This window comes from Dendropsophus ebraccatus, chromosome 2 (assembly GCF_027789765.1).
Source record: "Dendropsophus ebraccatus isolate aDenEbr1 chromosome 2, aDenEbr1.pat, whole genome shotgun sequence".
In the NCBI taxonomy this organism is placed as follows: Eukaryota; Metazoa; Chordata; class Amphibia; order Anura; family Hylidae; genus Dendropsophus; species Dendropsophus ebraccatus.
In genome coordinates this window covers 23854652-23871720 of record NC_091455.1, presented here as the reverse complement: position 1 = coordinate 23871720, position 17069 = coordinate 23854652, and the positions used below count along the sequence as shown (strand labels likewise).

General features: G+C 46.5%; 1 protein-coding gene across 1 annotated transcript; it reads left to right on the top strand.

Annotated features, from left to right (window-relative positions):
* Nucleotides 1–10471: 10471 nt before the first annotated feature.
* On the top strand, nt 10472–16521 carry UTP23 (UTP23 small subunit processome component). The gene is made up of 3 exons (XM_069959849.1): nt 10472–10786; nt 13923–14097; nt 15915–16521. Exons 1-3 carry the CDS (start codon nt 10599–10601, stop codon nt 16287–16289), a joined length of 738 nt encoding a protein of 245 aa, XP_069815950.1. The 5' UTR covers nt 10472–10598; the 3' UTR covers nt 16290–16521.
* Nucleotides 16522–17069: the final 548 nt, after the last annotated feature.

Below are 17069 nucleotides of genomic sequence, written 5' to 3'. Positions count from 1 at the left end.
CCCGGAAGTTAAAGAATATATACATTACCTATTACGATCGTCACGGTCCTCTTCTCCCGGGCGGCATTTGGTGACGACGACGTCAGAGCCGGGGGGCGGTCCGGGTCTTCTTCCTCCTCGGCGTCTTCATAGAGAGTGAATGGGACGGAAAAGGCTGCTGGTGCACATGCGCACCAGCAGCCTTTTCATTGGCTGGAGCGCATCACATGGCTTCCAGCTTGCTCAGCCCTGATTGGCTGAGGTTGCTGAAAGCCATGTGATGCGCTCCAGCCAATGAAAAGGCTGCCGGTGCGCAAGCGCACTGGCAGCCTTTTCCATCCCCAGGACCCGGAAGACAGAGACATCGCTGGACGGCGGACGGCGGTGACGGTGAGGCGGACTGCGGGCGAATGGAGTGGCGATCGTCACCGGAGGGATGGTGAGTATGGTGTCTGTGTTTTTTTTTTGGGGGGGGGGGTCCCGCGGGAGTTGTCCTTTAAGCTTTTCCGTTTCCCTGTTAAAGACAATTCTCTCCATTCTATTGGTAGCATATTTGAATATCTGACATCTATACCATGTTTTTTAAATTACTGTTTTTCTACTTATGTTTTTGGTAAGACTACATTGTATTGTATATGATAATATATCTTTTAACCCCTTAGCGACCCATGACGTATCTGATACGTCATGGTGCCGCGGAGGGTGTTCAGGCCGGGACCCCGCTCTGAACGGCGCTGATCCCGGCTGACACGTGCAGCCGGGCAGAGCCTCTATTAGCCGGCGCGGGTCCCGTTGCCGCGCCGGCTAATTAAGCCTCTAAGTGCAGCTGTCAAACCTGACAGCTGCACTTAGAGGCTTCAGACCTCACGTCCCTGGTGTCTAGTGGGACGGATCTCCCCCCCGCGATGCGATCACGGGGGGGGAGATCCGTTCTTCTGCCCGTGCCGGGCCTCAGCGTCGGAATGACGCTGATCCCGGCTCGGCAATAGATTGCTATGGCCTGCAGCAGGCCATAGTAATCTATGACCGATCTAATCAATCTTTGCTGTGTATATACACAGCATTGATCTCTATGAGAGTTCAGTGCTGTCTATATACAAGTCCCCCAGGGGGGCTTCTAGTTACAGTAAAAAAAAAAGTAAAAAAGTGTTTTTATTAATAAAAAATCCCCTCCCCTAATAAAAGTCCAAATCACCCCCCTTTTCCCATTTTATAAATATAAATTAATAAATAAATAAATAAATAAACATATTTAGTATCGCCGCGCTCGTAATCGCCCGAACTATTAATTAATCACATTCCTGATCTCGCACGGTAAACGGCGTCAGCGCAAAAAAATTCCAAAGTGCAACATTGCGCATTTTTGGTCGCATCAAATCCAGAAAAAATTTAATAAAAAACGATCAAAAAGTCGTATATGCGCAATCAAGGTACCGATAGAAAGAACACATCATGGCGCAAAAACTGACACCTGACACAGCCCCATAGACCAAAGGATAAAAGCGCTATAAGCCTGGGAATGGAGCGATTTTAAGGAACGTATATTTGTTAACAATGGTTTGAATTTTTTACAGGCCATCCGATACAATATAAGTTATACATGTTATATATCATAGTAATCGTAACGACTTGAGGAACATGCATAACAAGTCAGTTTTACCATAGGACGGACGACGTAAATGCAAAACTCCCCGAAATCAAAACAAATTCGTTTTTTTTTCAATTTGACAGCGCAAATGATTTTTTTTTCCGGTTTCGCAGCATATGTTATGGAAAAATAATGCCTGTCATTGCAAAGTACAATTGGTTTCGCAAAAAATAAGCGCTCATATACGTCTCTAGGTGAAAAAATGCAAGCGCTATGGACTTTTAAACTTAAAATGGAATAAGCAAAAGCGCAAAAACGAAAATAGGCTTTGACCTTAAGGGGTTAAGGTTATTACAAAGGCTCATTGTATCTGTATGATATTGTAAACATACAATCCTTTGTTGCCTGTGAGCGACTTTCTTTTTGAATATGTAATGAATTTTCAATATGTATGTTCAAACATTACATAAGCCACTAATAAAATATCGTTTAAAAAAAAAAAAAAACTAGGAGGGTTACAATGACACCAGTCAGCCGGAATGTTAAAACTGTGAAAGGCTGGAGTGAATGAGGTTACTATTAGACAAAGCGATTTTCCATTTCCACCGATTAACTATAAACGATTGCAAATGAGCGATTTTGGGAACGACATAAAATCATTTGTTTTGTTTTTTTGTGTATGTTAAAAATAAGGGATGAGTTTTTGGATTGTTTTTTGATCCATTTTTCCATTAGCTTCCATTATATAAAAAAAAAAAAGATCAAAAAACTGATCAAAAATACATCCGTTATTCCAGTCAGTTTTTCATGTTTTGTTTTGTTTTTTTGCATAAAACGGTTGAAAAAAAGTTTTCAAAAATGGTGAAAAAATTGTTAACCCAGCCTAAGGCTATGTTCACACAACGGTGGTTAATAGCAAGCAAAACACAACAATGAGAACGTTGATGTCCTGTCCCTTATTAGCTCACCTTTGCTGTATGTTTATAAGGTGAGAACCGTTTTCATCTTAGTACAATTACTGACGCGGCTGCAGGGTCTCCATATAACACTACCCATTGTGGACGTTGGAGATGCAAGCAGGGCTGACTCTTAGGGCCCTATTCCACCGGACGATTATCGTTTGCATAATTGTTAACGATTAACGATCTCAATTGATCGCTATTGCGAAAGACCTGAAAACGTTCACTCATTTCCATGGAACGATAATCGTTACTTATGATCGTAATTGCGATAATTTTTTCTTCTCTATTTATTCGCTATTGCATTCGTATCTATTGCGAACGACCGAACGATGTCTTATTCAATGCGAACAATTTGCGAACGCTTTGCGAACGAGCAACGATAAAAATAGGTCCAGGTCTTAGAAAGCGATCAACGATTTCTCGTTCGGTCGTTAATCGTTAACTGCATTTCAACCGAACGATTATCGTTTAGATTCGAACGATTTAACGATAATCTGAACGATAATCGTCTGGTGGAATAGGGCCCTTATCTTCTCTGACTGGGATACACACAGCAGTTACATAGCATCACACATAGACATTACTAGTAGAGATGAGCGAACCGGGTTCGGGTTCGAGTCGATCCGAACCCGTACGTTCAGTATTTGACTAGCTGGGGCTGCTGAACTTGGATAAAGCTCTAAGGTTGTCTGGAAAACATGGATACAGCCAATGACTATATCCATGTTTTCCACATAGCCTTAGGGCTTTATCCAACTTCAGCAGCCACCGCTAATCAAATGCCGAAAGTTCGGGTTCGGATCGACTCGAGCATGCTCCAGGTTCGCTCATCTCTAATTACTAGCAGGGGGGTCTCTCCATTTCTTGTTATTATAATAAGCTATTCTATCATCTGTGATCATGTATATGTGTATACGTACACTGAGCAATAATTATTAGTGCCGCACACAAGCTCTGCTGTAATAACAAAGCGTCCGGTAATGGGAATACTGCTGGATATTGACTTGTTCGAGCCGTTCCTTCAGGCTGAGGCTATTAGAGATCTACACCATGAATCATATCAATGCCATCATATAGTATGGGGTGCAACCTGTAGCTCTATATCGGGAAAGTGCATGGATTAACTATATATCTGCCAAAATGTTTGGATTAAAGGAGTACTCTGATGAAAATCTTTTTCTTTCAAATCAGCTTTTTTAAGAAAGTTATATAGATTTGTAATTTACTCCTATTTCAAAATCTCAAGTCTTCCCATACGTATCAGCTGCTGCATGTCCTGCAGGAAGTTTTCTTTTCTTTTCAGTCTGACACAGTGCTCTCTGCTGCCACCTCTGTCCATGTCAGGAACTGTTCAGAACAGAAAAGGTTTTCTATGGGAAGTTGCTGCTGCTTTGGACAGTTCCTGACATGGACACAGATGGCAGCAGAGAGCACTCTGTCAGACTGAAAAAGAGACACTACTTCCTGCAGGACATACAGCAGCTGGTAAGTATGGGAAGACTTGAGTTTCTTAAATAGAAGTAAATTACGAATCTATATAATTTTCTGAAACCAGTTGGTTTTAAAGAAAAAGATTTTCACCGGAGTACCCCTTTAACTATATATCGGCCAGAATGGTCACTGTAGGTTTCACACAAGTTAAGTTCACACACTGTATATTTTCATTAAACAATGGCCGTTGTTTGCTAACAGCGTTCAGTTGCGTTGAAGTGAATGGGATCACGGCCGTTGTGTATACAGACTGTATACACTATGGCCGTTGTTCACTGCAGCCAGAGAATAATCTACAGGTCTATTTTCTAGGGCCACAGTTCGGTGAAAAGCGACCGTAGAATACGGCTTGTAGACGTACTTTACATTGTGATCAATTGGAGTGTGGGTACACCTGAATGTGCCCGCATTCCAATTAAAATAAAATGATGTTCATCCGGTACTGCAGTATCAACCAAGTGAACCTGTAATGGTCCTTTTACACAGAACGATTATCGTTCGAATTTGCACGATAACGATCGAACTCGAACGATAATCATACGTGTAAACGCATCGAACCATCAAACGACGAGCGAGAAATTGTTCATTTTGATCTTTCAACATGTTCTCAAATCATCGTTGGTCGTTCGCAAAAAATTCGCAGATCGTTCCGTGTAAACAGTCTTTCACTGATTTAACCTATGTGCGAGAAAGGGTTAAGCGATCGCAAAACGATTTTTCCATATGATATATCGTTCCGTCTAAACGCTGATCGTTATTAAAAACAAATTGTTACTTCAAAATTGTTAATCGTGCTATTGGGCGAATTATTGTTAAAGTACCATAAGACAGCGGCCGTTCTTACACAGAGCTAAGATAGCCTAAATCTATATGTAATATTCTCAGAATGAGCTTTAGGCTATGTTCACACAACATACATTTTATGAAAAGAACGGCTGTTGTTTTCAATTAAAACAATGACCGTTCTTTTAATAGGGAAATAGGTTGCATTGAAGTCAATGCAAACAACAGCTGTTGTTCACACAATGCATTGTTTGCTATGGCCGTTGAAATAATAGACATGTCAATTATTTCCGGCCATCGTGCATTGATTTCAATGCAATATTCTATGCAACAATGGCCTTCGTTTGATTCTCAGTACAGCCGCTGTTGTCCATGCATTGTGTGAACATAGCCTTAAAGTGGATTGTCCAGGCTTGGTTGTTCCTTCCCGGTTGAAGGTCTGGCTAACTCACTGATGTAGAAAAACGTGATGGTGTCTTGCCTGGACCACCCCTTTAGCTAAAAAAAAAAAAAAAAAGGATTTTGCAACATCCAATAAAACACACAACAAAAGACCCCTCTGATGTATAAATCCATGGTGTGGCTGAGAGAAGATCAGGAGCGCTCAGCGTGGTGTGGAGGTAATGATATGGCCGCTGTAATGAGATAAGTGAAGTGTTCTGCTCTCCAGGAAAACACATTTCCCCAATGTCCCTCCTGCGGTTCCTATAGAAGATGGAATATAAGCAGGAGGGGATATGGTGGCCGGTGGGGGCCAGACACATATACAGAGCATGCAGAGAACAGTGCACTGGCAGGGTGTACGGGGAACATGTATACCTAATAATTTTATATTAAAGGACAACTCCGGCCAAAAGTATTTTTTAATATGTTATTTCTTATGGAAAGTTAGACACATTTCTAATGTACATTAACTATGGGAAATGCACATACTGTATAGGGCTATTTCCCTTAATTTAGTAGATCATGGAGACTTCAGATTCTCTGAAATACCGTGACGTCACGAATGAGGGTGTAATTCCTATGGAGTGGCCAGCAGGAGGCACAGTATATATAGAAGCCTAAGGACTTTATTGAAGTCTATGGGAGATGTAATGTGTAATGTAATGTAATCTAAACTTTATTGGTACACTATGTTTATGGGATAATTTGGGGAGCAAGGACATTTGCTCCCCAAATGGAAGGCACCAAGCAGGGAGGGAGAGAGGTATGTGCATCTAACTACCTCCTCCCTCCCTCCCTGCTTGGTGCAGTGGGACAGATAAGCACTACTACTACTCCCATCATCTGCTCATAGTATGAGCAGATGATGGGAGTAGTGCCAGGGAGATCCCCAGCACCAAGCCCCCCATCTCAGCAGACAGCCCCCACCCCCGACCTTATAGATCTGGCCCCAAGCCAGCCCACACACCCACCGCCGCCGGTAAACTGCCAGCCCCTCCCCATCACCAACCCTCCAGCCTCCCTGCCTCCCCCACCGCCGAACAACTCACTTCCCTGCTGATGCTTGTATCGGACTGCCAGATCACTGCCCCCCCCCCTCATCCTGCCGATATTTGCAGGACACGGGGGCTGCAGTGATCTGGCAGTCCGATATTGGCGCCGGCAGGGAAGTGAGTTGTGCGGCGGTGGGGGAGGCAGGGAGGCTGGAGGGTTGGTGATGGGGTGATGGGGGGGGCTGGCAGTTTACTGGCGGCAGCAGGTGTGTGGGGTGGCTGGGGGCCAGATCTTTGAGGTCCCTGGCGGCAGCTGTGCGGCGTGTGTGTGGGGTGGCTGGGGGCCAGATCTATATCTATGAGCGCGGCGGGTGTGGGGGCTGTCTGCTGAGGCGGTGTTTGGTGCTAGGGATCTCCCTGGCACTACTCCTCCCATCATCTGCTCATACTATGAGCAGATGATGGGAGTAGTAGTGCTCCCCAAATTATCCCATCAATGAAGTCCATAGGCTTCTATATATACTGCGCCCCGTGCTGGCCACTCCATAGGAATTACACCCTTATTCGTGATGTCACGGTATTTCCGAGAAGTCTCCATGATCTACTAAATTAAGGGGCATTTCCCATAATTAATGTACATTAGGAATTTGTCTAACTTTCCATAAGAAATAACTTAAAAAAATAAAAAATACCGAACTTCTCCTTTAAGGACGTCATGGTTAGAGATGAGCAAATTAGCCGAAGTTCGGTTTCGTATGAACCTGAACTATCGGCTTCTGATTCTCGCTGTCTGCCCGCTCCGTGGAGAGGGTGGATACAGCCTGAGGACCGCCCGGAAAACTGGGATACAGCCTATGCCAATGTCTGTATCCCAGTTTTTCGGGCGGTCCTCTGGCTGTATCCACCCTATTCACGGAGGCTGCAGATAGCAGGAATAAGAAGCCGATAGTTCAGGTTCATACGAAACCGAACTTCGGCAAATTGGCTCATCTCTAGTCATGGTCTGTTCAGTCCTGGGTGTGGCTCCTGCGGAATAACACTGCAGGTATATATAAGCCCAGCACTGTAGCCTCATGAAGTGCAATGATGAGATCATGGACTGAGGCAGAAGAGGTTATGAAGCCGCCACCAAGGTGACACTGCCTGCAGATGAACTACAGTGACTTTAGAGCATAAAGAAGACAGAGACAAACTTTATATATATAGATTGTGCAGCTTGTGGAAGGTGCGGTGATCTACACATAGAGTAAAGGGGGTGACAATATCACTTTAAAAATCTTTAGTCGTCCAGTACTTATCAGCTGCTGTATGTCCTACAGGAAGTGATGTATTCTTTCCAGTCTGACACAGTGCTCTATACTGCCACCTCTGTCCGTGTCAGGAACTGGCATTCAGCTTCCTGTTACTTCCCTGCACTGATAGGGGTGAGGAGAGTAGAGGGGCATAAGCAGTGCTCACAGCTGTAGGGCTCCCTGTGAGGGGGGGCAGACAGAGATTTGTACAAATATAATGTAATTTAGTCAGTGACTTAGCAGCTGGGAGGCAGCTCTAGCCCAGCTATACCCAGCTATACCCATGCCATCCTGATTCTAATAATAGTTACATACTGGACAAAATCTCATGCAGTGTCTTCCTTTCCTCAGAAATTCCCTCCGGTATAAAGACAGTCGCCGACAACCTTAGAGGTGGGGTATTCTTTTAGGGAATCAGCACGATTGTGTGGATATGTTTCTAGTAGTACAGGATAGATCTACTATGCAGCTCCTGGAGTATATACCGGCCAAAGCGGCTGCAGCAGTAGCTTTATAAAGGGGGAGAAGTTTTATTATGCAGAGAGAGGGGGGTGGCAACTAGTCATCTGAGCGGGGAGCTGCCCGTGACTAGTCACCTCTCTCTGTCTGTCATCGAGCAGTGCGGGGATGGTTGACAGGCAGAGAGACCTGTTAGTGACCTCTCTGTCTGTCAATCATCCCGACAGGCAGAGAGCGGCGACTAGTCACAGTCAGCTCCCCGCCCAGATGACTAGTTACCGCCTCTCTCCCCTATTTATTGTCAAAAGTTTTTACAAGCGACAGGCACTCTTCAAGCAAGTAACCTCTGCTCCCAGGGAGTTAGCTGGTGATATTGGGGAGCAGCACCGTACCTGGAAAACAGATCTCACTGACCGGATGTAGTGATGTCTGTGGAGTCACCGTGTAGGGATGTCTGTGGAGTCACCATGTAGTGATGTCTGTGGAGTCACCGTGTAGTGATGTCTGTGGAGTCACCATGTAGGGATGTCTGTGGAGTCACCGTGTAGAGATGTCTGTGGAGTCACCATGTAGTGATGTCTGTGGAGTCACTGTGTAGGGATGTCTGTGGAGTCACCGTGTAGTGATGTCTGTGGAGTCACCGTGTAGTGATGTCTGTGGAGTCACCGTGTAGTGATGTCTGTGGAGTCGCCGTGTAGTGATGTCTGTGGAGTCACCACGTAGTGATGTCTGTGGAGTCACCGTGTAGTGATGTCTGTGGAGTCACCGTGTAGTGATGTCTGTGGAGTCACCGTGTAGTGATGTCTGTGGAGTCACCGTGTAGTGATGTCTGTGGAGTCACCGTGTAGGGATGTCTGTGGAGTCACCATGTAGTGATGTCTGTGGAGTCACCATGTAGTGATGTCTGTGGAGTCACCGTGTAGTGATGTCTGTGGAGTCACCGTGTAGTGATGTCTGTGGAGTCACCGTGTAGTGATGTCTGTGGAGTCACCGTGTAGTGATGTCTGTGGAGTCACCACGTAGTGATGTCTGTGGAGTCACCGTGTAGTGATGTCTGTGGAGTCACCGTGTAGGGATGTCTGTGGAGTCACCGTGTAGTGATGTCTGTGGAGTCGCCGTGTAGTGATGTCTGTGGAGTCACCGTGTAGTGATGTCTGTGGAGTCACCGTGTAGGGATGTCTGTGGAGTCACCGTGTAGGGATGTCTGTGGAGTCACCGTGTAGTGATGTCTGTGGAGTCACCTTGTAGTGATGTCTGTGGAGTCGCCACGTAGTGATGTCTGTGGAGTCACCGTGTAGTGATGTCTGTGGAGTCACCGTGTAGTGATGTCTGTGGAGTCACCGTGTAGGGATGTCTGTGGAGTCACCATGTAGTGATGTCTGTGGAGTCACCCTGTAGTGATGTCTGTGGAGTCACCGTGTAGTGATGTCTGTGGAGTCACCGTGTAGTGATGTCTGTGGAGTCACCGTGTAGTGATGTCTGTGGAGTCACCGTGTAGGGATGTCTGTGGAGTCACCGTGTAGGGATGTCTGTGGAGTCACCGTGTAGTGATGTCTGTGGAGTCACCGTGTAGTGATGTCTGTGGAGTCACCGTGTAGTGATGTCTGTGGAGTCACCGTGTAGTGATGTCTGTGGAGTCACCGTGTAGTGATGTCTGTGGAGTCACCGTGTAGGGATGTCTGTGGAGTCACCGTGTAGTGATGTCTGTGGAGTCACCGTGTAGTGATGTCTGTGGAGTCACCGTGTAGTGATGTCTGTGGAGTCACCCTGTAGTGATGTCTCTGGAGTCACCGTGTAGTGATGTCTGTGGAGTCACCGTGTAGTGATGTCTGTGGAGTTACCGTGTAGGGATGTCTGTGGAGTCACCGTGTAGTGATGTCTGTGGAGTCACCGTGTAGTGATGTCTGTGGAGTTACCGTGTAGGGATGTCTGTGGAGTTACCGTGTAGGGATGTCTGTGGAGTCACCGTGTAGGGATGTCTGTGGAGTCACCGTGTAGGGATGTCTGTGGAGTCACCGTGTAGTGATGTCTGTGGAGTCACCCTGTAGTGATGTCTGTGGAGTCACCGTGTAGTGATGTCTGTGGAGTCACCGTGTAGTGATGTCTGTGGAGTCACCGTGTAGTGATGTCTGTGGAGTCACCTTGTAGGACAGCACTTTGCTTATTCAGGGCTCGAAGCTTTGTTTCTATCTATCTCCATCATACATAGACAGCCAGGCATGATGGGAATTGTAGTTTAGCTACAGCTGGAGGGCCACATGTCCATCAGCACCGGGTTCTATCCTATAACTAGACAGTGACTGTGTATTAGCTCTGCTATTCCCATTTGACACGCTGAGCGTTGTAGTCCCACATAGACCAGCCTGATCACGTGACACCTCTGATAAGCATCACGCTCTAGAATCTAGAACATTCCCCGTCTGAGCCATCATTCCAACGTTCCAGAGCGCTCACGTGACGCCACCAACAAGTCACATGACCAACCCAGGCGCCGCCCTTACGGGGGGCGTGACGTAATTCCGGCACACAGCGCCCACGTGCAGAGTCGCAGCTCCTCGGGTGTGCGTGACGTCACGGCTCGGGACCGGGTGACCGGGAATCGGCCACTATGAAGATCACCAGGCAGAAACACGCCAAGAAGAACCTGAGCTTCTACAAACACAACTTCCGCTTCCGGGAGCCGTACCAGGTGCTGGTGGACGGGACGTTCTGCCAGGCGGCTCTGAAGAACCAGATCCAGATCAAGGAGCAGCTGCCCAAGTATCTGATGGGGGAGGTGCAGCTGTGCACCACCAGGTACCCGTATTACAGGAGCGGAGCGCCCCCTGCAGCTGCTGTGTCGTCGCATTTCGGCATCTCCGGTGCATTGTCGCATTTCGGCATCTCCGGTGCACTGTCCCATTTCGGCATCTCCTGTGCATTGTCGCATTTCGGCATCTCCGGTGCATTGTCCCATTTCGGCATCTCCGGTGCATTGTCCCATTTCGGCATCTCCGGTGCATTGTCGCATTTCGGCATCTCCGGTGCATTGTCGCATTTCGGCATCTCCGGTGCATTGTCGCATTTCGGCATCTCCGGTGCATTGTCGCATTTCAGCATCTCCTGTGCATTGTCGCATTTCGGCATCTCTGTTCTTGGCGCTGTTGTGTTTTGTCGCTGCTGCACCCTAGCGCTATAGAGTCACCAGTCTTGTAGCAGTGTGACCCCGCTGCAGCGTCTTATGGTCACGATCCCTGTATTTGGATGCTGACGCCCCCCGTCACACACTCCGCAGCTCCATTCACTCCGTTCTTGTGATCAGTCAGTTATAGCCTTTAATTTTCATGGTGCCTTCACACGTACCGGATCCGCAGTGATATCCTCTGCGGATCTAGTGCCATTCATCCCTATGAGAGCACATACTCGCAGCGGGATTGACATCCGCTGTGAGTATGTGAGTTAACCCCCCGCAGCCCACCGCCAAGAGCATACATTACCCGGCTCCTGCCAATCCCCATCAGCCAATCAGTGCTGCGGGGCCGATCCCGCCGCGAGGATGTGCTCTCATAGGGATGAATGACACTGGATCCACAGAGGATTTCACTGCGCATTTGCAATGTGAAATCCGCTGCGGATTTGATACCCTAAGGGTGCGTTCACACCTACCGCATCCGCAGCTTATTTTTCCGCAGAAATCCGCAGGTCTGGTAGTGCAGATTTCAACCTGCGAGAAATCCGCGTATGTGTGCGTTTTGCGGTTTTTCTGCAGCAAGTTTATCGCAACTGAAATGTCCATTTAGAATGAGAGACATTTTAAACGGACATTTCAGTTGCGATAAACTTGCTGCGGAAAAACCGCAAAACGCACACATACGCGGATTTCTCGCAGGTTGAAATCTGCACTACCAGACCTGCGGATTTCTGCGGAAAAATAAGCTGTGGATGCGGTAGGTGTGAACACACCCTAAAGGGGTTTTCCAAACTCAGAGGTCGGACCCCCGCAATCTCTTACTTGTAAGACCGGCTTGACGCTGTGCTTTTGCCGTCCGTTTAATAGGGGAAAACAGATGGATTTGTGTGCATTTGTTTTTTCATTGACTTCCATTATAAAAAAAATAAATCAGAACGCATGTATTTTTTAGCGTACACAAAAATGGATGCGGTTTGATCTTTATTTTTTATAATAGAAGTCAGTGGAAGTACAGATACACACAAATCCATTTTTACCATTAAACACATCCGTTAAACGGACAGCAAAAAAGCATTGTGAACCCTTAAAGTGTCCCTGTCACTTCACAAAACTTTTGACATGTCATAGAGACATCCGAGAGACATGTCATAGAGACATCCGAGAGACATGTCATAGAGACATCCGAGAGACATGTCATAGAGACATCCGAGAGACATGTCATAGAGACATGTCAAAAGTTTTGATCGTTCCGGGTCTGAGTGTTCACAGGAGAGGACAGTGCTGCAGCGCATCCTCTCCCGGCTCTGTGTCACATGATCAGTCAGACTTATAATGGAGCTCTATGGAGCCCGACTGATCTCGTCACACAGAGCGGGGAGAGGACGTACTGCAGTGCTTCTTCTCCCGCCTCTATCTCAGACACGGACTGATCAAAACTTTTGACTTGTCTCTATGATATGTCAAAGGAAGTTATTAAAAGTTTTTATGAGTTGGGGTGTGAGTGTTCCGGAATCATCCGATCAGTAGTAGAGTGGAGAGTAATGGGGGGGCCTCTCTCTGTGAGCCGGACAGCGCTATAGACTTATATTGTGTAGCCTCTGCGCTCATTGTGGACGTCTCCTGGCTGCTTCTCCCGAACACTTCGACCCCAACTGATAAAAACTTTTAATACTTTTCCATGACCTTAAAAGTTTTCTCTTTTGACATTTTCCATTTAAAGGGGAACCCTCAGATCCCTGCTGAGTGGAGCTGTGAGCGGTGTGTGCATGCTGCCACTCCATTCATTCTCTCATCTATGGGATAACTTCATCAGATGGGAGTACCCCTTGAAGAAGACGGACAGATTGTAGTCAGTAGTAAAATATTTTCTCTCCGTTAAAGGGGTACTCCAGCAGGGGGGCACTTTTTTACTGGGATGGGGGAGGAGGTGGCCGAGGAAAAAGAATTCCACTCACCTCCCCGGTTTCAGCAGCGGGTCCCGCATTGCGGCGTTTTGGTCCCCGGTTCCCGACTGCTTCCGGGTGTCTGACGCGGGCCCGAGACGTGACGTCTCAGGTCCGCTCAGCCACTCAGTGAAGGAAGCGGGATCTGATCAGACTTGAAACGGATCCCGCATCCTTCACTGAGTGGCTGAGCGGACCTGAGACGTCATGTCTCGGGCCCGTGTCAGACACCCGGAAGCGGCCTGGCACCGGAGCGCCGCGATGTGCGACTCACAGCTGGAACCGGGGAGGTGAGTGGACGTCTTTTTCCTTGGCCACCTCCTCCCCGGTCCCAGTAAAAAAGTGCCCCCACACTGGAGTACCCCTTTAAATCCAATAGTCCTACTATAGGTGTGCCGCATTATGTATCGGTATAACCGACAATGAGATGTGAATGGCGTCTTAGCTGCGCAGCTGTAACTTAGAGGGACAGGTTGTTATACCTCATACCGTTCATAGCGTAAAGAAGACATTGCCTTGAACGTTAATCCCTTCAAGTCAACAGGGAATCTTGGGAGATTTCAGCTCTGAAGCCTGCACAATTGTCAGTGCAGCTGTGCACTATAATACAGATGGAACTGAATATCTGAACAGGTCATTAGCTTTCATGTTCACCCCAGAATATTATAGCAGGTTTCCCCCCTTATTGCAGCTAAGTCTCCCGACTGTGTAAGCCTATGAAGCCGCGGATGAGCCGACAATCGCCAGTAATACGGGTGTAATAGGAGGGTATTGTCTAGGTATATGACGCCACCTGATGCAGTGATGTCTGTGTTTCTAGCTGTGTTATTAAGGAGTTGGAGTCCCTGGGGAAGGAGCTGTATGGAGCCAAACTCATCGCTCAGAGATTCCAGACCCGGAGCTGCGCTCACTCCCAGAGCCCGCTCAGCGGATCCGCCTGCCTCCTATCCATGATCGCAGACGACAACAAGCACCATTATTTCATCGCCACCCAGGTACCTGTGAGAAAACCAAACACTGCAGCTCAGCTGTCTACTTACCTGGTGGGGATTTAGTATCTGCGGATGATTGGGAGAGTTGTTGTACAGGCCGGGAGTAAGCAGAGATGGGAGACTTCCACTGTTACCGCAAGGCTTAGAAAAACATGGGCACTTACATGCAGAAACAGCACCACTCCTGTCCTCAGGTTGGATGCAGTATTGCAGCTCAGTCCCATTGAAGTGAATGGGGCTGAATTGTAATACCACTTGCAACCTGATGACAGGGATGGCGCTGTTTTGCAAGAAAGTAGCTGTTTTTTCTAATCTTGGATGACATCTTTAATAGCTTAGCGGTTAGGACCTCTGATCCTGTGATAGGTAGATGCCTATTTGGTTGGATCCTCATCAGCCAGTCATGACGTTTTTTCAGAGGTGGATTGACAAATTACAGCAATTCTGTTTTTTTTTGCTATATACAGTGTGCACCATACAGTATAAATAATGGTATACTTTTAAAGCTTAGGTTGTTACTGACGTGTAATGTATAGTTTTTGTATGTTTTTTGTTTTGTTTTATGTAACACTTCAGTTTATTCTCTGTGAGGAATATAATGAAATGTTATTATGGGGGGGTATATTTTATTGCAAACTTTAATTTTACACTAGTGTACATTAAGGGTGCGTTCACACCTACAGGATCTGCAGCAGATTTGATGCTGTGTTCAGTTATTTAAATGAAATCTGCTGCAGAAAATCAGCTGCAGATCCTGTAGGTGTGAACGCACCATAAAGGGTTATTCCACTTAAACATAACTTTTGATATGTTGCTGCCCATGGTGAGACTAAAAATTCCTTCCATACTTGCTGTTATCTATTCAGTCTCCTCCCCCCAGTTTTGAGCTGCTGCTTTCTGCTGAAGACACACAAATCTGTGTTTGAGCTTTTCTCTCCGTCTCCCCCTCCTCCCTTCTGAGACGGCTGGTGTAAACAAGTCCCTGGCAGGCTGTATCTGCAACATTGTAGCTTCTTTGTAATATTGCGAGGGTTAAACTGAGGTCAGGTTGCTGATGAACCCACTGTGATTAAGCCTCCCAGCATTACAAGGAAGCTATAATGTTGTAGATACAGCTTGCCAGGGACTTGTTTACATAATCTGTCTCAGAAGGAGGAGGGGGACACAGAGAGAAAAGCTCACACACAGATTTTTGTGTTTTCAGCAGAAAGCAGCAGCTCAGAACTGGGGGAAGGAGACTGAATAGATAATAACAAGTATGGAAGGAATTGTTAGTCTCACCATGGGCAGCAACATATGAAAAGTTATGCTTAAATGGAATAACCCTTTAAACAATGATCTGCTGATCACTGTTACAGTTCACTGCACTACTACTATAGTACAGTGTATTGTATATGTCAGCACTATGCTGACAGGCAGTTTACACAGCCATATCCATGGCAGGCCCGGGGGTCTTCAGAAGGCCCCCAGGATTGCCATGGAGATGATCGGAAGCTTACCAGGGGACTTATGATCAGTAGGTACACTACCAGAATCCGTTACATGAGGCTGTTATGATTTTAAGGGGTTAAACTGATCTTTAGTGATTCTGGTGTAGGAGCGCAGCAAATCCTTATTCTGATTCCGCCGTAAAAAACTGTCAGAATCAGAAAAAGATCCAGAAGTGACCGTCATAGAAAGCCGTATCAGTGGTCACTAAAGGTTTAAGTGGGTATCTTTTTACCTTCTATATACAGGTAACTTGTTAGGTTTTTTTTTAGATTTTTATTGCGCTTTTAACTTTTTATGTAACAATTTTGACCTTTGTGTTTCCCCCCCAGGACCAAGAACTCGCAAACAAAGTGAAAAAAAGAGCCGGCGTCCCCCTGATGTTCATCATTCAGAACACGATGGTTCTCGACAAGCCGTCCCCCAAGTCTGTGGCCCACGTCCAGGCTCTGCAGGCCAGCCAGATGTTCCCTGAGCACCAGAAACACAACATCGAGCATCTGAAAGACGAGCAGGGGGTCCCCCGAGTCACAGAACGCAAGGGGAGGAAGAGGAAGCGTGTCGGGGGTCCCAACCCTTTAAGCTGCATGAAGAAAAAGAAGAAAAGTGACCCGAAACCCTTGGCACCGGCTCCTGAGCAAAAGAAGAGGAAAAGAAAGAGAAAAAGGAACAAGCCCACAGCTAATCCCACCGCAGAGACGCCATAACTAAGTCCACCAGATCAACAACCACAGAAGATTAGAAAAACATGGCGGCTTTCCTACCACAACAGCGCCACTATTGATGATTGGCTGTGGCTGGTACTGCCGCTGTAATACCAGGCCCTGCTTATAGACTGGAGGAAATCAGCCATGTTTTTTTAATCTTGTCCAACATTTATTATTATAAATTTTAAAGAATTCTTTGTATTTATTTCAGTAAATGTTTTCCTTTTTCACACTCGCGCTGACATTGTGAATTTGTGCTTATTTGAATTGCATCTTCCTTCCTCCCTAACCTACACCATAACAATGTCAGAAATCATCATAACACTGAGTATCGGTGCATTCACTAGCTTTCTTAGTTTCCCTTCATTTCATTTCGGTAGCCTTTGTCCAAAATTAAAGGGGTTGTCCGAGAAAAATTCATAATTGGGGATGGTGCGGGGAACTTGACGGTGATATATACTTACCTGTCCCATTCCAGTGCAGCCAGTTTTCTCAGCAACATCTTATGATGTAATGCTCAGTATAGACGGTATAGGTTCTAAGCTAAGCAGCCATTTCCAATAGGAACGTCACAGGATGATGCTGAAAAACTGAGCGCAAGCGGCCCGGAACAGGTAAGTAGAGATGAGTGAATTTACAGTAATAATGAAGTGAAGCTCTTTGTTATCTCTGCAATTGGCTCATCAGCCGGCTGCCTTCTAACTTGGTGTCGCTCCACTTTAAGTGCTGAAAAAAGCTGGATCCAGTCCTGGAAGAAGTTTCCCAGGACTGGATCTAGCT